Raw genomic sequence first — 23,672 nt, 5'->3', positions numbered from 1 at the left:
AATACAGCATTTAATACTAGTGTGGTAAGTAGCACCTCACATCACCTTCACCTTTCATGACAGGTTTGTATACGACACCACAGAGCCATACCTTAACATAAAAAAATGCTCCTACAATGTCGACAAGATCGTTATTTGAAATACTCTCCTTTGCTCTGTGAAAGCAAAAGTAGGAAGAGTTGCAAGGCTTAGATTCTGCAGTAAATTCAGACTGAAGATTTGTGGCTTGAACTGAAAGAGTACTCAGGGATATGATTTTCCCAAGTCTGTTTCAATATGGGAAGCAACAGATGTATCTTCCTTCTCCACTTAATCTTCTTCACCTCCTTGGCTGTTGTGGAAAAGGATTATGTTACACAGAGGCCCAACAAACTTGTCTCACTAACGGGACAACAGAGCACAGTGCTGTATGCCCTTCTTAAAACATTCATTATTCTAAATGGTTACGGCAGGTAGTTTCTAGTCTAGATATTATCCATCTGGCCCTCTTAACTGGCCAGCCTGCTCCCCCTGAGCCTGCACTGCTGGGGTGCACACAGGGCAGAGGGAGGGCAGTAAGAAGCCTTTACAGACAGCCACCACCAAGTCTTTCTTCTGAAGAGATGCAAAACAATTTGGGAGGGATGTTCTGCAAGGCACACACCTCTGGGATCAGGTTAGAGGTTGCAAGACTCTCGCTCCAAGGAACTGAAGGACACCTACACACGGAGTTCACTATTTCACGTCCATAAGCTGTACCTCTCCCACGCCCAGACAAGTGACTGTAAGACCTTTAAATTCTGTGGCTTTCTAATGCAGGTCTTTTTAGACCAAACAGGCCTATCTCGAGCAGCCCATCTTCCCCTCACACCTTAGCGGCCAGCCAGAGCCCATTTCAGATGCCCAAGTGTCACACACGTACTGGCAGTGCCTCCCCTGTGCAGTCCCTGACAGGCACTGACGTTTTCTGACAGTTCAAGGCACGTTTCTGACAATTCAAGACATGCCTCTCTCTTATTTGAATGCAGAAAGCAGAGGATGATTTCTTCAGGTTGCAAGCAAAAACTCTCCGTGCCCTGGAGGACTCACGTTGCAGATCCTGAGAAGTTTCTCCACCAGAAACAGCAACAGTTTAGAAAGCAGAGATGCTCTGAGCCCTTGTTAGGTACTGGAAGAGAAGGCATGCCAAGGCAGACTGCATTATTTCCTGTGATACCTGAGGTTACAGGAGCACCATGCTCCATAGTAAATGCATGCAATTCTTCATATAAATATAGACATGATTAAATATCATGCAGCAGTAAAACACCTCCAGGTCAGCAATAAATCCCTCCTCTGCACAGTTACTCTGAGCAGCAACAGAGCCCCTGCAGTCAGTAAAGAAAAACATTTGAATAATCTCATTTTTATGGCAAAGGAACGAACAAAAAGCACAGACCGGGGTTCAGAAGTTCAGAAACACTTTATTTTGCCTTCTGCTATTTTCTTAAGAAAACAAAACAAAACAAAGTCTGCTTGTTTTAAAACCCATTCAAAAGGCTTCTGAGAGAACCCCCAGAGGAGTAAGGAGCGGATGACATTACAACAGTGGTATGCAAATGGTCTTTTCCCCAGGAAATATAAGATTTTTGTGTTCATTTTGCAGTAATTACAGCTTAACAATTAAGAGGACTATGATTTTATTCACCAAGCCTAAAAGCTTTAAGTAAGACATCTCAGTCATTGCTTGGATAACATTGGAGACATTTCTTCAGACAGTTATAGCTTGTGATTCACTTGGAACAGTTTCCTAGGGGTAAGAATTAATCTGGAAATGGAAATCCCACCAGGTCTCCCTTTGGAAAAAAACTGCTGTGTCTTATCGAGTACATCACCTATGGTCCACAGTAGGAAAAGTTGCGCTGTTAGAAACACAAACTCACTCCCTATTTGTTATGAGCTGGATCCAATAAACAAAACGACCTATGCCAGCATCTCCAAAATTCACAGTCACCCTGAGACCAAGTTTAACTTCCACTTCTTGTTCATCCTCTATCCTGCACTGAGCCTAGCCCTCAAATGCTGAAGAGCTCCAACCCCAGGTCCCCAGGCACGGCTCACACCACCCCTACAGCACTGCCAACGGCAGGCATAAGACTTGCAAATCTTCAAGCAATTAAAATGCAATGTGTCCCCTGTGCCCGAAAAGTTTCTCACCTTCTTCTGTCTCCTATTTGGGGTCATAGCTGCACATCAAGGGTGTCAGAGACTATTCAAGCTGTAACATAAAATGGGTTATTGGAGAAGCACAACTTTAGTGTATGCAAAAGGGGCTTTCATACACAACTCCAACACAGGATGTGCAAACCAGAGTTGTATGAGCACCTGACACTGCGACTCTGCAAACGTTAACCCTATGCACACAGGGAGCTTACGGACTCTGACACACACCAGACTTCAGCGGGGACACAGCGGCTGTAACGTATCCATCGCTGTGTATCTGGCAAAGCCTAATATAATCACACTGGCTTTGGGGCAGTGGGCTGAGGTTTTCCTGCACTACAAATCCCCCTGCATGAGGCAGGGCATGAGATGCACCCGGACAAGCTACGTGCCCCCTAAGATTTGGGCGTTGTCAGCTCTGTGCCTCTGCTGAACTACATTAGGAAACACGAGGCATGGGGACCTGGGTGAAATCCACCCTGTTTGAATCTGACCCCGAATGCCCGGGAATAAAAACACACACACAAAACACAGGCACCACTGGGATTAGGTTGCAGCTCTCCCTACACAATAGCTCTTCCCAAAGCACTAAGCCACCAGCCAACAGCACCTCTTCCAGAAAGAACCACTAAACACCAGTTAACGCACATCAAAAAAGTTTAATATTTTCACAAGTATCACGTAACACTAGTATCGGAGCTACTAGTGTGCAAAGTAAAAAGACTCTCTACCTTTGCAAAACCAGTTAGGCATGCAATTTTTCAGGTAGACACACACTTAAAGCTGCAATGACTGTTTGTGACTCACATGTTACTTTACAACATTCACTCACAGTGCACCATAACGCATATTGAAATGTTATCGATAGGTAGGGCAATCCAAATCTTAGAGGAGTGGAATGAGGACAAAGAGGAGTAGCCTGCAAATTTCCATCTACTTTCTGCAGGAAAAGGCAGCAGGGAAAACCATGCAGACATCTCAAATTCATTTTTGGTGGAAGAGTGGGAATCAAGGACTACTTGCAGAAAGTGGCATGACATGCAAACGTTATTCAACGTTTGCCTTCGTAACTGCTTCTCAAGTTAAGTAATGCAACTGGTATGCAAATATAATAATGGCATCGACTCGACAAGAGGACAGGATACACCAAGTGTACATGATCTTAGTTGTTGCTTTAGTCCTTGGAATAAGCTGGGTCTGATTTTGGCTTTGTGGTTTGTTTAGTTTATGCACCCGGGTCCTCAAAGGCAAGATGAAAATCAAACCCTCATATTCCTTTCTGATCACTAACTCTAGCTGAGTGTTTGTGTTTCGAGTGGCTGCTTAGCAGTATTAAAGATTAAAGCTTTGTGTGGAAGCAAATACCCATTTAAGGCGAGAGACGGAAGTATACACATCCGAGTGACACTGTCTAGCTGCAGATTCAGTAGAAGGGCAGCTGCAGAGCCCTGATCTAGACTAACAAGAAGAGATAGAAAATATTTTTTATAAGAACTCTTAAACAGAAGAATACAGCACAGCCCGTGGAGGGACCATAAATCTACTGATTTCCCAGGTCTGGAGATTTGGATTACCCCAATCACCAACCACTTTGTTTTACTCTTTAGGGATTTCTTGCCAAAACGTGACAGATTTCACCCAGTAACACAACACTATTCACAGAAGCAATGGGAAATACCAGTGGAACCAGATTTGTGGGACAAGGGCGTTTACTTTTACCATGACAAAACAGGCATCAAGAAAGCAAGTCGTATTGTCAAGTCCCAGTATAGAGTTACGTGCGTGCACAGTGCTGACACACCATAATGTTTTCACAATCGCTTTAGACGAAACAACAGCAGGTAGATATGCAGGAGGGAACTGTTGCTTCCCCTTCACTAAAAGCATCAACACCCAGTCTGGTGGTCAGCGTGCTGGCAGTGCGCTTAACAGGGATGCTGCAAAGAACACATTTGGTACGATGCAACGGTAGCTCTCAACGCACATCACTTGGGGGTAATTTTGTCTCAGACAACAACCGATTTTTGACAGCTGCGGAAATTATAGACTGATTTTTCCATGACCTACAGATGGGGAAGGTACCAACAAGGTGAATAAGAAACATGCAGATTGGGGTCCAGAAACAGGAGATATTATTAACAGCACACATTCTATCTTGTATCCTATTTTTTATGTCATTAGTTGATTTTTTTTTCCCCGATAAAGCAGTGAGTTCTGGGTTTTTACCAGTTCTGACTATGCAGTCGCTGCTTTATGAGAAAGTGCTCACAAGACAGAATCGGGGTGAGGAGGTGGAGTTCAGTTCTGCTCGGCATCGCGAAGCCTGCATCCCACCGCTGTGATGAGCGCTGCCCCTTTCCCGCTGCCGTCCTCCGACAGCAGGAAGGTCACGTCGCAGTTGGGTGCCAGCTCTTTGACCGTTTGGTGCATGATCCTTGAAAAACTGTGAAAGGAAAACAAGGGCAGTGGGTGAGGGAGGTCCCACAGCACCTGCAGAGCGCAGCACTGCCACGGGCCTTTGTGGTGCTCCCCATTTCTCTGGGGAAAGAACTAAAATTCTGGAAACTAGGGTGGGTTTGAAGACTTGGAGCAGTGGGAGTTAAAGGAAAAAAGCATTTGCATCCTGCCCCTGCCTCTCTGTCCACGTGTGGTTAACCTGGATTGCTAGTACCACAGCAAAGGGGAGAGGAGAGATGACATAGTTGTTTCCTCCCCATCCATCTCCCTCCAGGCACACCAGAGATGGGCACTAGTCCTCTCCTCCTCCTGGCGTCAATTCTTTTAGATTTCTGCCCTCTCCTGCCATTGCTTCACAGCAGCCCATCTCCTGCGCACACTGAACAGAAACATCCTCCTCCAAAGAGGCACCAGGCACTTCAGCACTGCTCTGTCATCGCCTTTGCATAGCCAAGAGATCCTTCCCTTGCTGTGCGGCTTCCAACTTGTTCAGCAAGCTACGTCCCCCTCAGTTTGTCACCGCCCCAAGAATCCTTCACAAGTCCTTCATGATCCTCTCATTGCCCTTTAGAAAGCCCTCACCACCTCTGATTAAGATTTCTTTTCCCTGGCTCGTATCCTGGCAAGTAAGAGAGACTAGTTTGGTGAGTCAAGAGGAAGGACGTACACGCAACACGCTACAGACTGCAGGCAAACAAATGCTGCAAAGGTGAATACTCACTGTGGATGTAGTTTGTACAGAGTCCCATCCACACCAACCGTTATCTCCAGGTGCTCTAATCCTCTGTTCTCTCTAATTTTATCTACAACCGCAGCCATTCCAGCGCCGCACAACTGAGCTGCTCGCCTCGACACCGCTCCGCACACCGTCTTGACAATGATACTGTCGTCGCAGGTGCTGTTGAGCCCCAGCTGCTGGAGGATGGCTCGCACCTGCAGCAAGGCTAACCTGTCACTGCACAAGCAGAAGAGCACAGTGTTAAAGGTTTCCCTCAGTCAAGCCACTGCCACAAACCCCACTGCATTGACGGCTGCTTCCACGCACCCGCACCAGGCAGCAGCCTTTCCTGCCAGCACAAGAGACCTCAGGGAATGCAAATTCCTTCACCCCAGCACCATGCTGCAGTGCAGGAGAGAGGCACAGGCAGCAAGGGAGGCTCCAAGTCCAGCTCTGCGTTGCCTCCCCTTCTCTTTTCTTACCAAAGGGCATTTCCAGAAAACATTTTGATAACCAACTTGGGGTTTCCCCCCATAAAGACTCAAAAAGCTTTGAGATTACTTTAAAACACAGAGTCTGAGCAATAAAGACACAAAAATATCCAGTGAAGAGGTGCTCATTCAGCTAACATCCATTCAGCTCAACAATTATAGCTAGACACGTACAGAAGTGGCACAGGAAAATGGCTTGATTTCCAAGCAAGCAAACAAAATGATACAGGAAGGGAATCCTTGACAGCCCTTCCCATGGTTTAGCAGTAAGCATTGCTAGAATTTCAGATGACATTGTAAAGAGTCCTTCTGCACATGCACAGGCTCTTACTGAAACCAAAATTATCTCTGGAGAACCAAGCAATGCTCTCCAGCTGTCCCTTCCTTCCAGCAGTGTCACCAGATGAGCGTTACCACACTGTTTCACCCTGAACAGCCACCCGCGCAGTGCTCTTACCTCTCAATCTGAGAAAGGAACTTGGTTTCAAAAATATGTCTGGTCTTCAGTGTCTCTGAAATCTGACCTCTGAAGAGGAAGCCCCGTTTGGTGAAGTCGATCAAAATATTACGGACTATTTCCCCCAGGTACATCCCGCTGATCATTTTCTCGTACCTGCAATGGAAGACAGTGTCACAGCTCAGAGGGATGCTGCTCACGTTTGCAAAGGCAGCACCACAGCCGCGTTACCAGCCAAGTGTCCCGCTGCACGCACTGGGGACGTGAAATACGCAACCTGATTTACACAGAATGGCCACTCGCTAGAAAAACTGGGCAAGGAAATGCATGAAGCCTCAGTGGGAAGCCTTGTGAGCCCACAAGAGTCTACAAACACTTCACCTGTTCCTCACTACCGTGTTCCCCCAGCCACACTGCTGTTAATGATGGCTGGTACTTCTCCCAGATGGAAGAAATTAAAACCTGTCACCAGAGAGCAGAACGGCGCCAAGATGAAAGACAAATTTGCTGTGCATGCCCCCATGATAGCCCTGAGTGGACACGGGGGAAAACTTGTCTCCACAACCCAGTATTTGGGAGCCCTCTTGAAGCACAGCTAAGACCTTCAACAGAAAAAGCTCAGCGGCTCCATGCAGCAAAATTACAGGAAAACCACAAGGTACAGCCACTGCGAGTGCAGCATTTTAAGGGAGCCCTGTGCTGCAAAACCCTATGAAAGATAAAAGATGTGAAAAGGTACATCCAGCATGTTCACAGGATCACTGACCTTTGAACTAGCAAGCTTGAGGAAAGGAATGGGGGGTGGGTGGTCCAGGGTTGGTTTATGCTTTTAGTTAACTCCAGCACCTGGCTTCCAGTAGGGAACCAGTTGTCCAAAAACCACAGGGAGGAACCAAGCTGTCTTGAACCCCTCTTGCCCCCCACTTTGCACACAGGACCCAAGTTTCCCACTTGCAGGCCTGCCCCCAGGCTAGAGAGAGGGAATATCTTCCACCTGCAGACCTCTTCCCAGCACACCACAAGGAGCGGTCCACGAGCGATGCTCAGCACCGGCACAGGGCAGCCCAGTCCGCTTTGCGTTTCTTCCCCTCCAGCATAACTGCGGTTTGAATGGAGCATTTTGGGGTCCATGAGCTGTGCCCTTACCAGTGAGAACTGAACACACTTCCATTTCTTGAAAAGTGCATTCAGAGACGCATCCTTTATTTCACCTCCTGAAGCTCTAAAGCAGGGGTTCTGCCCTGGATTGAGCAGAGCCCAGCACACCATCTCCCTGGATGCAGGCCACACAGTCCATTTAATACTGTGAGCTCTCTCAGGCTTGTACCCAGCAAGTGTCCTCCCTCCTGAGCGCCTAAGTCTCTCTGGAATAAATTATTCCCCCTGGCAGTCTCCGCTACTGCCTTTGGCTACTTACTGCATGCCAGCTCTGCCGCTGCATCAGGCTTGCTCAGCGTCTGCCTCGCTGGGTCTGTTTCAGCCCTAACTTCTAAAAAGCCTCTCAGGGGACCTGCCAACTTGTCTGCATCCCCCAGGTTTTCAGGCAAATTTACTCTAGTCACAAAATCTTTTTAAAAGCTCCCAGCATCAAAGCACTGCTGCAGAGAAATTGTGAAAAACTGTAGCCTGGGCATGCAGCAGTCTAGCCCAGTTTTATCAGTGCTGGGTACATCTCCTTGTCAGGCCTGTCTTGAGCGGGACAGGGAAGCACTTGCCCAAACAAGAGCTGGACTGCCAAAAGGGGACCAACTGCCAGGCCCAAGAAAGGCAGGTCCTCTAACGTGACATACTCAATCCAGAAAATTGCCTGAAATAAGAGCTGGCTGCAACTGCTAGAAAGTTCCTGACTGCTTTACAGTGAGCAGCTCCAAGCTCCAGCCATGCAGGCTGGTCTAGGCTGAGGATTTCTAGCAGCAGAGCCCTCTACAAAGAGCTAAGAGATTAAACTGAGACCAAGAGCAAAAGACTGACAAGCCATCTTAACCCCCTCAGTACAACGCAGGATGAGAAAGGGTCTCTTAGGAATTTCAAGACTCTTGAAGTTCTCACCAAAAACCCACAGCAGCAAATATGTGGCAAAAAAGCTTCGACTGGAAAAAGCACAGAGGAGTGAGATCCCACAGGATAGCAGGGCTGCAGTCATTTTCCACTCTTAACCTCTCCCTTCTCCAACTGGGAGAAATCCAATTCTCTCTTAAAAGCATTTAAGGCAGCCTGGTTTATACTTAGCACACCACTTATGCCCCAGTACCTTTGCTTTCCAGCATTTAGTGAATAGTCATCAACAGCTTTGTCATATATTGTCCTGATATCATCCAGGCATCCATTATCTCCAAACGCTCCCCACTCCGTGTTCACACACATCCGTCCTTGCTCACCGTCCACCATCTCTATGTTTCTCATCTCTTCCATGTAACAGGCATTGCTGCCAGTTCCTGAAAGAAGAAAATACCGAAATTACTCTTTGTTTGGAACAAAACAATACTAGAACAAGCACGACATCCCTGAAAAAACCTTCATGGGGGATCCTGAATGGATTTTTCCAAGTGATGAAGTCAAATCATCATTTGAAACGTCGCAAAAAAACCAAAACATCTTGAATAATGCTAAACTGAAGGAGAACAGCAGTGCCGTGGTGCTCTGCTCAGAGAAGAGGCTCACGCAGGCCATCAGGGCTGAGGGTCCCACGCTACAGGGAGGAGCAGCAGTGCAGCACTTTTGGCACACCAACCCTCACGTGCCTCTGAGCCCAGAACCGCAGCAAGCTACCAGCTGCATTCTGAAGTTAGAACCACCTTCCACAAAGCCCACGGAGCCACCAAATTATGGGCAAAATCTGCTGAACTGAAAACCTCAGCAAGTTCTGAGGCACCAAGCAAAGAAAAACCATGGGGTTTTACCAGCTAATTGCAGGGTATTTTTTAGCTCCTGCTTGTTTTTTTTTTTCTGATTCATATTGCTTAAGTAATTTCTCCAGCAGGAAGGTTACTTCCATGTTGAAACGATGCCACATCTGATTCCGCTTAAAGGGGATCCTAAGGAGTGCGGCAATTACAAAATGCTCCATGTACACAGAAGCCTTAGGGAGCAAAGCTTTATTAGCAGAGGCAGCTTTTGCTGCTACCTGGGGCAAAAGTTTTCCTGAAGGTGCCTACCAAACTCTCATTTTAACCTGCATCACAGATTCTACAGCAATTCTATCAGCAAGTCTGCTTTTCTCTACAATTCTTTTATGGCACTGTATCAATAAAGTCTGAGCAAAAATAGATCCTCCCACAGTAACGCCCTGATTCAGGAGAGCTGAGCCCCAGGTTTGGGGAGGAAAGTCTGGGCTTGCAGACCGAGACCCAGGTTTGCAGGATCAAACCAGACCATCAGCACTGGCCAACCTCCCAACACCAGGTCTCATCATGCAGAACGAGCAACGTAAGGGCTGCCTGAATATGTGGACACCTATTAAATACAGGCTGTTTGACAGGCTTGTAGATGCCAGCAGATGAAAAGCAGAGACCTGGTCTCATCAGTGGCAGTTTCCAAAGTATTCAGCAGTGGAAACTCAAAGCATCGGCTCTGCTGGGCAGGAGAAGTGGTACCAGTGTGAACTCACCCTTGCAAGATTATTTTTCCCTGCCAAGCAACAGCGGGAAAGTTCACCCACCTCCCTGCACTGGGGAGAGCAGGGCAGCTGCTGGCTCACGTAGACACCTCAGCGAGCGCTCTCAGCCCGGCCAAGGCCAGTCAGGCAGTGCAGAGGGAGCTGTCAGAGCCCTGGGGCTTTCGCTCTCATTAGCCCAGATGTACCCAGGCCACCTCCGACGCGCTGCTCTGCACGCAGAGGCGCTGGCTGGACAGCCTACCTGGCAGGGCTGCAGCAGACGGTCCTCAGAAGATGCTCTCAGCACCCCAAGGACACGCTGTCCTCCCTGCAGGGAACTCTATCCCTGAAAGCACGCCAGCGACGGAGCTGCACAGACAGCTTCCTACCCACACTGCACTCTGCTGAGTCATCCTGGACATTTTCCAACTGTCTGGAGGAGAAACTGGTGGCGTTTTATTTTCCTACAACCCCCCCTCACAAGTGAAAGCGCTCTTAAAGCTTGCAAGCGCCTCGTCCCCTTCTCTCCCACTGAAAACTCGTTTCTCTGAACAGCTTTGGGAATTCACACCACCCCGTGCCTCAGGCACGCCAAGCGTGGCACTTGCAAAGGCATCGGCAGTCGCCTGTGGAATGATTTCAGCTGTCTCACTGCTGGGAAGGGAGCTGTCAGTCGCTGCGCTTTGTCTATCAGAGCTTTCCATCACATGCCATTCGGGAATTGTGGCTGTGCTTTACAAGTCTATTCTGAGAGACCACATGCTCGAGGGAAGCTGTGGGCTACCTGAACACCCTGACAGGGAAACACTTACAGGCTAAATGAACAGCTACTCCAGGAGGTGGTGAGGCTACCTGAGCCCACGTTTGCAGCACAGTGCCCTTCCCAGACAAAACAGGCAGGATTTGTTCAGCATTACAGCCTGCGTGTATCTCAACTGACTGCGGGCAGAACTAAGCTGGCTGTTGAATTTTGCTCTTAACTCCTTCACGCAGCTTGCTTCTGAATGAATAGCTGTTAATCTCAGAATCTCCCACTCCTGAACACCCTAGCTGTATTTGCAGGTAACCACAGGGATGTCACCATGAGAATACAGACAGTTGTGTTGACACACTGTTTAATAAAAAAGTGCCAAATAAAAAGGAGCTCTACCACATACCCACAATGAGTCCGATTTCACAGTTTGGGTCTTCGTAAGCACAAGTCATCATTGTGCCCACCGTATCATTCACCACAGCCACCACATCCAAGTCAAACTCCTTTGGCAGAGAGAAATGCAACAGTGAGAACTCTGGGTTTGGGGCAACTCCTCACAGCAAAGGGGAGATGAAAAGAGCACACCAAAGGGATGCTGTCAAAACACACTGGAAACAAACAACTGAAAGTACCAGCCTGATTTTACACGTGCAAAAATAGGAACTTAATCTACTATCAGGTACCTAAGGCTCCTCACATGCTCTATTTACGATAGACTATGCTGTCAGAAGGAAGGATAATTTCTGACTATTCTCTTTGGCTTAGGTATATTTAAGTACAGATCTTGTGTACAGGCACATGGTAGAGGTCTACGGCCATTCAGTACTGCAACAGTGTGGTAGCAAATCCAGTAGCAAAGGTTTTGAAGACGTCCTTTTCACTAGCTGATAAAAACTCTGCAGGATGAATGCTCTCCACAGGCTATTTTTCTTCCCTTCCTAGAAAGTTTCTGCTAAGCTGCTTGAGGCTTTTTCAAGATCAAGGGTTGGGAGGGGAGAAAACTGTCATTTAGGGTGCACTGAGGTTCATTCCTACAATCACTGTATTGAAAACTCCTGCTTTCTCCAAGCTCTGATGCAGTGAAAACTGCCACAGGGTTTGAAAGAAGCTTTGAAACTTCTGCCAAATTTAGAAAGTGAGAAGCCTCTGGGGAGAAAAAAAAAAAAACAAAAACAAAAAACAAGCAATGAAACAAAATCCCCAGTGTAGCTCATTTGGAGTAGCAATTTCAGTCTGGTGGCTGAACTCTTCCATTTCCACTGTGCACCCTCCAAACACCTTCTGTGCAGGACGGGAGGCACAGCCCGTGTCTCAAGGCACACAAACCCTGCAAGAGGGAGCCAGCCTCACCCACGAGATCTGTCAAGTCTGGAGAAGAGGGAGAAGTAGGAGGAGAAAAAGAAAACAAAACCAAAAGGAAAATCACCTCTCTTCTTTTAATTCCTTCTCTAAGCAAATATACCACATCTTCTCCCTCACAGTCTGTAGCTTTGAAGCCTTTTGTCCAGTTGAGAAGGATACCCTAAAAAGAAAGAAAATAGGTTATCAAGTTTCCCAGTGCACTATAGATTGTCCCAAAAAATCTTACAGTCCTCTCTAAGGAACAATCACTGAGCATTTTTATCTGATAACCTCCCTGCATTTGCCCACCTCCCCAGCCTTTAAAAGCGCAAAATCACAACACTTCACGCAGGCAACCACAGATTATCTATCACACACTGCAGCTCCAACCCCACGGTCCCAGCATGAATATTTATGCCAGTCAGTACACAGTCTCATAGGGGCCCCTCAGCTCAAGGAGGAGGTTTTCCAGTATTCACCACCACAGGTGCTACATTTTGCTGAACAACCCGTCTTCTCTCTCAGTCAGTCTCCAAAGTCTTGACCATGCCTCTACCATCAGCAAGATGACAACATTTCAGAGCTGGACATTAAATGCTGCTCCTAACATCACTGCCTATTTCCTACTTCCTTATATATTAATATTCATCTTATTTTCACTAAGACTCAAATGTTATTCTGTACACTTGACATTTCATAAGCACAAAAGCAGATTTAAAAGATACTAAAGAACTTACAGCATCCAGACTGGTCTGCTTGCAAGGGAAGGAAAACGTGAAGCCAAGAGGAAGACGTGCTCCTTTTATCCCCATATAATCCAGGAAGTCAGAAATGCAGGTAACAATGTGATCGAACAGCTTGAAAGAGAAAAGTCACACAGTTTAAGTTGTACTTGTTACACGCTCTTAGGAAAGTATTTAAAAAGCAGCAGTACTGCAAGAGAAACACAAATACCTCTTCTCCTGTTCCCTGCATCACCTCTATAGGAATGGCATAGATCTTGTTGTGCATCTCAACTGTTCTCCTTTTACCGCTGCGGATTTTCACCAGCAAAACTCTAAAGTTTGTCCCTCCAAGGTCAAGTGCCAGAAAATCTCCATTCTCTGTAAAAGAATACATGTGTATTAAGGAACCAGAAGCAAAATCCAAAAAAGTGCTTTCCCCGTGGAGCACTTCGATATAAAACCTCTTAGAAACTCAGTTGGGAAGATCTTCATCAAAGGAGGATTTTAGATGCTGCTCTGATCATTCCAGCACTTTTTTAATAAATTTTTTGGTTTTGTTTTGTTTTAAACCAACAAGAGAAAGAGGATCCACACAACTGTTCCCTAAGAGAAAGACAAAATTTGGCCAGCCACCCTGAAATGTAAAAAACCACCCAGACTGTGCGAACAGGTCTCTGATGGCTTTGGGTTATGGATTCAGCTGTGGTTTTCTCCTGCCAGGCTGTGGCTTGCTTGCACCCTAGGGCAAGGACATAGGGCCAGGCTGCCAGCAACCAGCACAAGGGCAGCACAGGCTGAGATCTCCTCCTTCGCACATCAGGAGGCTTATCTTGCACCAGATCTGCTCACCCTCCACCAAACCCCATCGCTGGGAGCCCCTTTCGAGCACTCCGCAGCCGAGCAGGTGCCCTCACTCCAGTGAAGCCTCTACCTGTTCCATCCGGCGTGCTGCGTACAAAGGTAGGCAGCATTTTCACTTTGGCAGTTTCATGAGTCTTCTTCTTCAGCCCTGCTTCCATCTCTGCTCTCATCCTCTTCTTCACCTGCAGCAGCTGCTCGTGGGTGAGCTTGAACTCAGCCAGCGTCTCGTCGATGAGCCGGTGCTGTTCCGAGAGCCGATACGCCACCGCCGTCACCATCGCTGCTCCCTTCCCGCTGCCGCTCTCCGACAGCAGGAACCGCACTTCTGAGTCGGGCACCAAGCGCCGGGTGGTTTTGTGCAAGCGCCGGGCGTACCTGGCGGGGAGAGGAGGCTGCAAGCCCACCATCTGCATTGCCTCCCCCACGGCCCCCCAAAATCTGCACTGCCAACACGGACCGACCACAGAGAGAGCGAGGAGTCTCATCACACCCACACCAGCCACAGCCTTCCAAGTAGTAAAACTGCTGTTCTTCCCTATGGCCTCTTTCCTCCTGAATTTCTAAGGAATGTAGCAAAAAGTGGCAGGGAGCATCAGAGTCTCATCCCCTCAACCTGACCCTAGATGGGAGAAACCCTCTGGCTCCAGTGCTGCTCTGATCCCCTCTCCTGGGGTCATCAAGCTGTCCTGAACTCACTGGTTTAGATGGTGTGCAGAAACAGTTCAGAAACAAAAAATTATCTTAACACACCCTAGACCTGCTCACAAAGAAAACCTACTCAAAATAGCATTCTTGGAAATGTTTTTGTTTGCCAAAATTTTCCAGTTTTCTTTAACTAAGGAACTTTTTCTTTCTTCCAGCAAAATAATGAGAAACTGAAATGAAACGTTAAAACACATTTCTCCTCTCAAAAGTTTCCTCATCAATGATATACTCAGGCCTCCCAGCTCCAGTGCCAAGGTACGTCCTGTACACTGTGCTTGGGCTCCCCTTCAGTACCCACAGCTAAATCCTACGGCCCAGACTGGAAGCTGACTTGTTATCACCAGTTATTATTTACTAAACAAAAGCCTTTTACCATGCGTGCATAAACCACACCTGCACACTGCCTATTTCTTCCATTTCTTTATCCTGAACTTGGAAACCCTTACGCAGGTGATGCTCTCCCAGTGCACACAGGCCAGCAGCCACCCCCAGACATCCACAGCATCAGGGCTTGGGCACTGGGCTTGTTTCTGACACTAAGGTTCACACCAAACCCTGTCACCAGGACCAGATGCACCCACAGCAGGAGGTCAAATTCCCCTCTGACTTCTACATAAATCTGTTTGATTAAATAGGTAACATTCAAGATGGGGAAAAACAAGATAAAGCCAGTTTTTAAAAGGCCATGGAAACATAAGCACTAATTTTTTCCCCTCGTTTCCAGCTATGTCCTCAGAAAAGACTGAAAAAAAACAGGGTTCAGCACACTCATTTCCCAAAAAAATGAGTTTGAATTGAAAATGAAGGTCAAGGTGCATTAATGCACGTCTCCTCAAAAGCCCAATCCACAGACACAAAGGAATTATTTTGTACAAAGCAACTCTCCTTCCAAGAGGTCTATTGAGATCCATAAGGTCAAACCACCACAGTCTTCGCTGATACTGCAGTATCCACTTACTCAGGGTTTTGTTTATTTTCTTGGTGGTTTTGTTGTTTTTCTAAAATCTCACCTTACTTCTTCACTTAAAGACATCTCCCTTTCACTAAGCCCCCCATCTCAGAGCAAACCCCCACGCCCACGTTTCGGGTTCCTCATCACCCACAGCCCCAAACCACACGCCTGGATGACGTCTGGGGGTTACGTGCTCGACCCTTTGAGCTGAGTGTTAAGGGCAGGAGCAGAGGGACTCACTGCGGATGCATCTTGTAGAGGGAGCCATCGACCCCCACGGTGGTCCGGAGGCGGCCGACCCCTTTGTTATCCCGCAGCTGGTTGAGGATGGCACCCAGTGTAGAGGCCACCAGGTTGGCCGAGCGGAAGGACACGATGGTGCAGACGTGCTGGACGGCGATGCAGTCCTCGTGGGATGGCTCCACCCCCAGGCGGGTTAAAATTTCTTTGGCTTTGTTCAAACCTTCTTTGCTCCTACAAAGAGAGAGCAGTAAAGGGGGCTTTTGAGTGGGGGAGCTATACGATGCAGGACTGAGGCACAGCCGACCATGGGCATCCCTGCCTGGGGTCTGAGAAAGGTGTTACAAGGAAAAATTCTTAAGAGAACTGGGCTGGGAAGCTCCATGAAGCTTGAAATAAAATGCTCTAAATATTCATTCATTCACAGATAGAAACAGCTTTCCATTAAAGCCTGGTGCAAATATGCCACCTACAAACCACGCAATTCCAGGTACCACAGCAGCCACCCTACGGGCTGGGTTACTCCTCTATGTACCCAAGAGCCTGCCCTCCTCCAAGTTTGTTTCCTACAAGGCAAGAAGAGGTACCCTGTGTCACTGGAAACTTGTCCCACAGCAAATGTGTGCAAGTCTCTCCTTCGGTGCATCCCCAAGACAATTAGCAACTTCCAAGGACTTTTACAGACCTGGAGGAATTAAACACTTTTTCATCAAACTGATGCTTTAAACTGCAAACAGCTTCTCTCTGGAGCAGGAAGCACCAGCCCCACAATTCAGCACAGGCCTGAGCATACACCTAATCCCACGCTCACTCGTTTATCTCAGTAAATTAAGCCCAGTGTGAAAAACAAAACCCTGAGTGAAGGTTGCCTAAGTGATTTCATCCTAATGGGTCTCTTTTCAGGCTTTGACAACCTCACTGAATTTCTGCCTCTTGCACTGCATTTTCCCTCCTTAGCATCCAGCCTGAGAGCAAAGTTTCTGGCAAAACTTAGCCACGTCCAGCTCAGTTATTTCCCAGACAAAAAAACCCAAGAAGTTTATCTTGTCAGTACTAACTGCACTCTATCCATCTTTTTAAGGACCCTTGCATCTTGCTAGCATCAGCTAGAAATTTGAGGCTGCACAGGGATGCACCCCCTACTTAGAACCAAAGTGCTCTTCAGGAAGTATCTGAACTTCTCAATAACTATTTTTCTCATTGTTGTTCAACATTACACAGACCTCTGTGGTTAAGGCGAATGAACACACACATTTAATGGAAAGCTGTTCAGATAAAATAGTCTGCAGGGACAGGAGTAGAACGGGGCAGGGGGCAACAGGCGTTGTAGAAGTTACTGGCTGTTCCCTTGGTGTTGCACTCGCAACCCACAGTACCTCTACACACGTGCCCCCAAATCAGCAGCATTTCAAAAAGAAAAACCAGCCCAATGACTACAGTACAAACTATCCCAGTGATGTGAATTTTAAAAATGCTGGGGGGGAGAGTCAGTAAGTACTGACCAAAGGGGTGATGACACCATAAGAAGCCAACTGGCGCATAGCTCAGAGGTCACCACGTAGCACCCGGCACTGCCTACGAGACTGAATGCTCTGCCTTGTCACGCTTGTTTTCTTTCTGCCCAGCAATCCCGTGGATACAGCAAGGAGCAACACAAGTATTTGCTAGGAGGCACTAAGCCAACTCACTCCCATGTTTAGCTGCAGGGTAGCAACTTCTGAGTTTTTGTGAGCAGGGTGAGAGGTACCACAGCGCATACCCTGTAGCTGCAGCGACTGAGAGGCTTTCATTGTTCTTCCCAACACAGAAAAAGGGAGAAATCTTGGGGAGGAGGGCACAGACTGTTTGCTGGGGGTCCCCACATGCCAGCTCTGCAGCTGCGCTGGAGGATGGCGGCCACCCCCAGTGCAGCACATCTCCCCACAATGCAAAAAGAGATCCTAGAATATTAACATTCAGAGTCACTGTGAAACCCAGAGAGTAAAAAGTATAGCCACTCACTTCTCTATGGCAGAAACATGCTTTGTCTCAAACTTCCCTTTGGTGAGAAGCTCGGGGGTGATTCTCCCCTCAAAGAGCAGACCCTCCTTGGCCATCTTCACCAGGATGAGCCTTACCAGCTCCCCCATGTACAGCCCGCTGACCATCTTCTCAAACCTGCAGGAGAGGACAGCAGCAGTCACCCACCCGTCCACGGGCAACACCAGGAGGCAGAGCCCAGCTGTGCCACTGCCCACCCTGCCCAGCCTGCTCTTTGCCTCGCCACAGGCAAAGCTGAGCTCTGTTGAACTGCTGAACTCATAACACAAGAGCATGGAGCAGAGAAAAAAAAAAAAAGCAGCAAAGCTCACAAATAACTGCCTCACTCACAGCTGCTTGCCAGGATTAAGGGATCCACGGTCGATCTCTCGATCAAACTCAGTCCTGATGTCTTCTAGCGAGCCATCATCTCCAAAGGCCCCCCACTCCGTGTTAATGCACATCCTGCCCTCGTCCCCTTCCACCAGGTCGATGTGCCGCATCTCCTCCATGTAACAGGCGTTGGTGCCAGTGCCTTTAGGGAAAGGACATCAGAAGGTGCTAACCAAACAGGCCAGGCAAAGGGAGAAAAGCCACGTGAATGCTGCAGCAGCAATGTGCGTTACCAATGATCAAGCCAACTTCGCAACGCTGGTCATCAAAACCACAGGTCATCATAGTCCCAACGGTGTCATTCACAACAGCCATGATATCTGCATCGTAGTCCTGACGGAGGAACAAAATGTTACTTGGACAATACGTCTTCTCTGGAAAACGCTGCTTCTGTTTATCACCAGTTTGCTTATACCAGCTAATTTCACAAGGAACAGGAGATAAATGATTTGTCTGAACACCACAGTTCATCTTTTTCAATATCACCTGTTCCCTCTGCAGTTCCCTATCCCATATGCCCAAGAAGACAGCGAGAGCAGTCTAATGCACCAGGCAAATAACAAACCAGCAGTAGCGTAATTCTAGAGAGCAAAGACCCACTCCCACATAAGCACCCTTAGGCAGGAAAGAAAAGGGCTGTATGTAAGGGAGGGAGGAACTCTGCAGTTAAACATCATGGAGTAATTTGATGCGGTTGCCTGACAAGTCAATCTGGAAAATATTCCCAAGTTACGTATTTCTCATAGAACTCACTTTAAAAAAAATCTAGGAGTTTTATTTCATGTGAAGATTTTAATACAAAAATGTATGCAAATAATGCAACTAAATAAGCTATCCAGATGACACATGCCTATTCCTTTCCGGCTTCTTCAGTGTGTTATCCTACCTGATACCAAGTCTGATAGTAGCAACTGACTACAATATTCAGTGACAGTAAAACTCAGGTTTGCTTAAGAGTCCACAACTGTCCAAATAGAGCAAATACTGCCCAGTTTCTGATTAATTTGGATGCTGAGTAATCAACGTATCACCTTGGCTGCAAGCATTATGCAAACCCAAATTCACCCCATCTCACAGTCAGTGCCTGTTTCATTTGTTTAAATCAGCAACCTGGTCACCTTCACACTCTACAACGAGAAACTGCAAGGAGCAACACAGCTCACTGAACCTGCAATGCCCCATCTCTTCTACTCTGCTCCTCTCCCAGTCCCAAGCAAGGCAGCTGCACAACTCAGCTGAGCCCAGAGCACGAGAGGCAGTGTCTCGGGAATGGGACATGTCAGTACGGCTGAAAAGCTGCGGCACTGACACGCCGCACCCTCTCAGTTTTTGGAGAGCGGTAAAATTGCTAAAGGTTGTCAATGACAAACCACAACACAGTAACTCAGTTTTGCGCTATGAGGAAAATCACTGCTTCCACACAGCAACTCTGATGTCGCTCCGTTTTCCAGCAAATGGTAAACCCACACATTTTTGTGCAAGAAAGCAGAGCTGCACCATCACTAAGATCACACCCTCAAGTTAGTGATGTAAAGGGTGGACCCTGACAAAGAAATATCAGTTTTCTGTCATACAGAGTTAAAAAAACAAAAAGAAGTACAATTTACCCCACGTTTCTTGATGGCCTTGTTAAGCAGCCTCACAACATCTGCTCCCTCCACTCCACTTGCTTTGAAGCGCTTCGTCCAGGTTATCAGAATACCCTGATAAAACAAGAGAGCAATATTCAACAGGATGCCACCAGAAGACACAAACTGATTTTTTTTTTTCCCCCTAAAAACAAGATTTTATGCTTCAAATGCATCTTCAGGTCTCTCTTCTATGACCTAACAACCCAACCTGAGACAACTAATGGTTTTGATTCTCATTACACTAAGCTGAAAGGTGGAAAACTGTTTTACCCTCCTTTGCTAGAAAATGGTTTCTTTGCATTTTCTATTTTCAGCCCACTCTTCTCCCTGTTACTCCTCGACAGTTTTTCTTGGAAAACCATTTAATCCTTTTGGGCCATGGAAAACGACTGCTTTCAGAAAACGCTGACACTGCGAGACTGACTAAAGAGAAGGGATATGATGTTTGTACATCCAGGACTTGGCTGCAGCGGGGATCAGACTGATGCACATTTGCTGCCTGAAGTCCCAGCTCTCCGGCCTTGTTTCACTGTGGGATCACGTTTATGGGTTGAGGCAAATGGAAATACTGGGAATGTAGCAATGTACATCCCCGACTTACAGCACAGATCAAAAAGAAATGCCGGTATGGAATTCCTTGTCTGCAAACTGTCATAAAGAGACTGCAAATCCCCCAAGGTAATGACTGCATCTGATTTTTTTTCTATTTAGATAATGCCTAGCTGATTCAGAGCATTCAGTATGTAAGTAAATAATAATAAAAGAAAGAAAAGAGCATCAATAGTAGTCAACAGGAAAGAGAAGTCAAATCAGCTCAGCTTTTCATACCCACCACTATATTCACATCTATCACAACAAATGTCCAGGAAGCTAAAAACCAGAGAAGCTGAAGCCTATAGGCAGAAGCAGCCTTTCTCAGGTGTATGTTTTCCTACATCCCAGCTTAAAAGTCAACCATGTGCCTTGTGCACGTTTGCCCTCCCAGCTGGGATAGCTACAGGGGACAGAAAGGTCAGGCAGGTCATTCCAGACCAGGAGGTATTCTCCTGCCACCAAACCACAAACTCAGTTTGCATCGTTCAGAAACCAAGCAAATCCCCTGCCGCTGCTCAGGGAAACCATGGGCAAAGCCCACTCTGCAGGCACAACTTCAACGGGCAAAAGGGCCTCTTGTTCCACCAAACTTTTTGTCATTCGGAAAACTGGTCAAACCACACTGGCAAAGAGCAGCTCCTCTCAGCATGACCGGCCGCTGCGCTGGAAGGATTTTTTGCTTCGCCAGCAAGCCCTTGGCAGCAGGGAGGAGCCCTTGGAGTGCAGCAGGGTTGAGCAGGACCCAACCATGAGGTGTCACCTTGTCACCCTTGGAAAAACCAGGGACCACCCTGCCTCCTTCTGCTCACCAAGCACAAGAAAACAGCACCCAGGCAAGCACAGCCTCACAGAAGCCGCAATCCAGGGACAAATCTGGCCCGCAAAATCCAGAAAAACATATTTTTCAAATGGCAAAAATATCACAAAATCTCTCAAGTTTTTTGGTTTTGTGATTTTTTTTTGTTAAGACACACCCTCTCTTGTCTCCTAACTATCCTCTTCCACCCTGCCGCTTCTTATCAAGTCTCTACAGGTGTCCCCAAGCCATTCCCACACACTACCTGCCTGCCCCCCTGCCCCACACAACATGATTTCATCCCAATGGGTTTAAGCAAACCAGCCCAAACACAAGTGTCTTCCATCATGCAGCCAAACAAATTTTCCAAAGGGCAACTCAACTTCACAACCACATCCCTAGCACAGCTCTGCTGCGGTCAGGAGCCTGAGCTTTGCCATGCACCACGGCCAGACTGGAAAGTTGCACTAAAATCAACTCATCTCTTCTGAACCAATGCAGGAAGAGGCAGCTCTCTGCTCTTAACTACACTCAGGCCCTGAGCTAGTAGGCACCCCTGGTTTCAGCTCTCAGCATCTCTCAAGAAGTACAAAATGTAATAAAAACCATGCCTCACCTGGCCCTCCTCAGCTCCAGCATCTGGGGAGCTGTTGCACCAGGCTAACCTGAAGACTTGCAAGCTAGAAAAGCAGGTCGTGTTTTAGCCGTGCAACCTCTGACGAGTTTTATGTGGATTTAACTTTCCTCATTAACTTGCTACACCCGTTGCCATAGCAATGCTGTACCAAGAGGCTGCTGAGTCATTTGTGATATAACGAGCAAAAGAAGGAAAACATCACAGCATCCTTGACATGGGAATCTCATCAGCTACTTCATACAAGGCTGGTTATTTCCATTCCTTTTTAAAGCCAGTTGCTGCCAGGCAGCCTGCCTGACCGCCCTCAGTGCTGAGCCAGGGGCATGGTTCAGCACTGCTGCTCAGGAGGGAGACCCGGATCCGGATCCGTGCGTGCACTTGGGGAGTTCAGCAAAACGTGAGCGAATGCTGCTGGGCAGGGTCCTTCCCAGCTACAACCCAAGGAGAGGTGAAAAAGGCTGTACATGAGGCAGGAAAAATTGCTGCCATGTTTACATGGTAAACCATAATACTGAGGAGCTCAGGCAGAGGCAGTACAAAACATCAGATGCCTCTTAGTCATCTGTTAACAGCTCTTTCAGACGGAAACATAAACACAAACACGAAGTCTGACAGTAAAATATAACACTCATTTATCCGGAAAACGAGACCTGTTCGGGATACTGCTTTCATAGCAGTGTTTTAATAACACGGTAGCTCTTCTGCATATTAAGAAAATAGTGAAATCTTCTTACCTCATCTAGTTTGGATTGTCGACAAGGAAAAGAAAATGTAAACCCGACTGGTAATTTCTTGTCTTTGATTTGTTGTTTCTCCATAAAGTCTCCCAGGCATTCAGCAACATGATCAAAAAGCTACAAGAAAGAGGAAAGTATAAAACCACCATGATTAGAAATAGAGTTTCAGGGAGAAAAATATTTCAAACTGCATATGACAACTGTACTGGGTAAGGGGGAAAGGGGAAAATATCTGCTCCAAATCTTAAAAGATATTTACATGGCAAAACTATGAAAATACTCTCAGGCAGTGTATATTAAAACCTTAAATAATAAATTATGAAATACATTGTCCTTTTACACCCATATAAAATGCTTTTCCTGAAACAAGCGGCTCTCGAGCCTGCCATAACCCTTCTACTTAACATTCGATGAGAACAAAAATGTTCTTTTAACCTTTCAATAACAGGAAGGAGCATCTCAAAAGAACATTTGGGATCCAGTCCCACATGAGGTTGAGCACTTTTACAGCTATGCAGAGAAGATCAACATCTGCTTCACTCAAGCACTGCTGAGATCAGAGAAGCCAGCACTTTGCAGGAGCCACCCAAAAGGACATCCTCTCTCAAATCTATTCCTAAAGCACACAACAAACAAACAAAAAGGAAACCCAGGGGATTTGTCCAAATATTTCACATGTTCTGAGAAACAATAAGAAATGGGAACATTTTATGCATTTTTTTTGTTTTTATAAGGCTGAACTAAGCAGGCAGCCTGCACCAGGCTTGCAGGTACCAATTCCCACCTCACCACCTCGATCAGCCCTCAGGGTGCCCTGTGACAGTGGCACCACATGGTCCTGCCAGCCCAGCTCAGAGCCAGGCTTGCCAGGGAGCGCGTGGGCACAAAACCGAGGGATGGTTCTCCCACCAAGCTATTTGGAAAGCCCCTCAGGTAGACTGCAACACTCAAAGCAAAAATCAAGCCCTGGCAATTAAAGCAACAAAAATACACATTTGTATCTACTAGTATCAAAAAGCCAGACATGCCTTGAACTGACCCGTACCAGAAATGGTTGTCAAACCTATTAACAAGTTGCCACCTGCCCCAGAAGATAACTGCTTCACATTTTAACTCCCTGGGAAAAAAAGAAAAAAAAAAAGAAAAAAAAAAAAACAAACAACAAACATAAACCTACAACCCTATCTGCATCACTGGTTGGACGATGCCAGGAAAACTGCCCAGAAGACTGGGGATAATTGGGAGGGAGTACAAAAAGATATCTGTTGTTTGCGATTAACCTGCACAGCTTTATTAAGAACAATTTACAGAGTCTCAGAGAGATGGGGAAGCACTACACACAGGCTGCAGCAGTTAAAAAAAAAAAAAAAAAAAAAAAAAAAAAAAAA

The 23,672-nt window shown here is 46.9% G+C and overlaps 1 protein-coding gene across 1 annotated transcript in view; it reads right to left on the bottom strand.

Annotated features, from left to right (window-relative positions):
- Positions 1 to 2,820: 2,820 nt before the first annotated feature.
- The window catches only part of LOC113481846 (hexokinase-1), a 47,870-nt gene continuing 27,018 nt past the window's right edge, over positions 2,821 to 23,672 (bottom strand). The window contains exons 5-19 of the mRNA XM_026851804.1: positions 22,282 to 22,401; positions 19,497 to 19,592; positions 18,123 to 18,222; positions 17,848 to 18,031; positions 17,479 to 17,634; positions 15,478 to 15,711; positions 13,651 to 13,955; positions 12,949 to 13,097; positions 12,732 to 12,851; positions 12,080 to 12,175; positions 11,057 to 11,156; positions 8,556 to 8,739; positions 6,305 to 6,460; positions 5,360 to 5,593; positions 2,821 to 4,624 (exon numbers count right to left, since the gene is read on the bottom strand). Coding sequence (XP_026707605.1) covers positions 4,480 to 4,624; positions 5,360 to 5,593; positions 6,305 to 6,460; positions 8,556 to 8,739; positions 11,057 to 11,156; positions 12,080 to 12,175; positions 12,732 to 12,851; positions 12,949 to 13,097; positions 13,651 to 13,955; positions 15,478 to 15,711; positions 17,479 to 17,634; positions 17,848 to 18,031; positions 18,123 to 18,222; positions 19,497 to 19,592; positions 22,282 to 22,401 — 2,379 coding nt within the window. The 3' untranslated portion in view covers positions 2,821 to 4,479. The remainder of the gene's footprint in view (positions 4,625 to 5,359; positions 5,594 to 6,304; positions 6,461 to 8,555; positions 8,740 to 11,056; positions 11,157 to 12,079; positions 12,176 to 12,731; positions 12,852 to 12,948; positions 13,098 to 13,650; positions 13,956 to 15,477; positions 15,712 to 17,478; positions 17,635 to 17,847; positions 18,032 to 18,122; positions 18,223 to 19,496; positions 19,593 to 22,281; positions 22,402 to 23,672) is intronic.

Source organism: Athene cunicularia, assembly GCF_003259725.1.
Source record: "Athene cunicularia isolate RWA chromosome 6 unlocalized genomic scaffold, athCun1 chr6_part2, whole genome shotgun sequence".
NCBI lineage: Eukaryota > Metazoa > Chordata > Aves > Strigiformes > Strigidae > Athene > Athene cunicularia.
The sequence above is the reverse complement of the archived record's forward strand: the minus strand, read 5'-3'. Positions and strand labels throughout refer to the sequence as shown.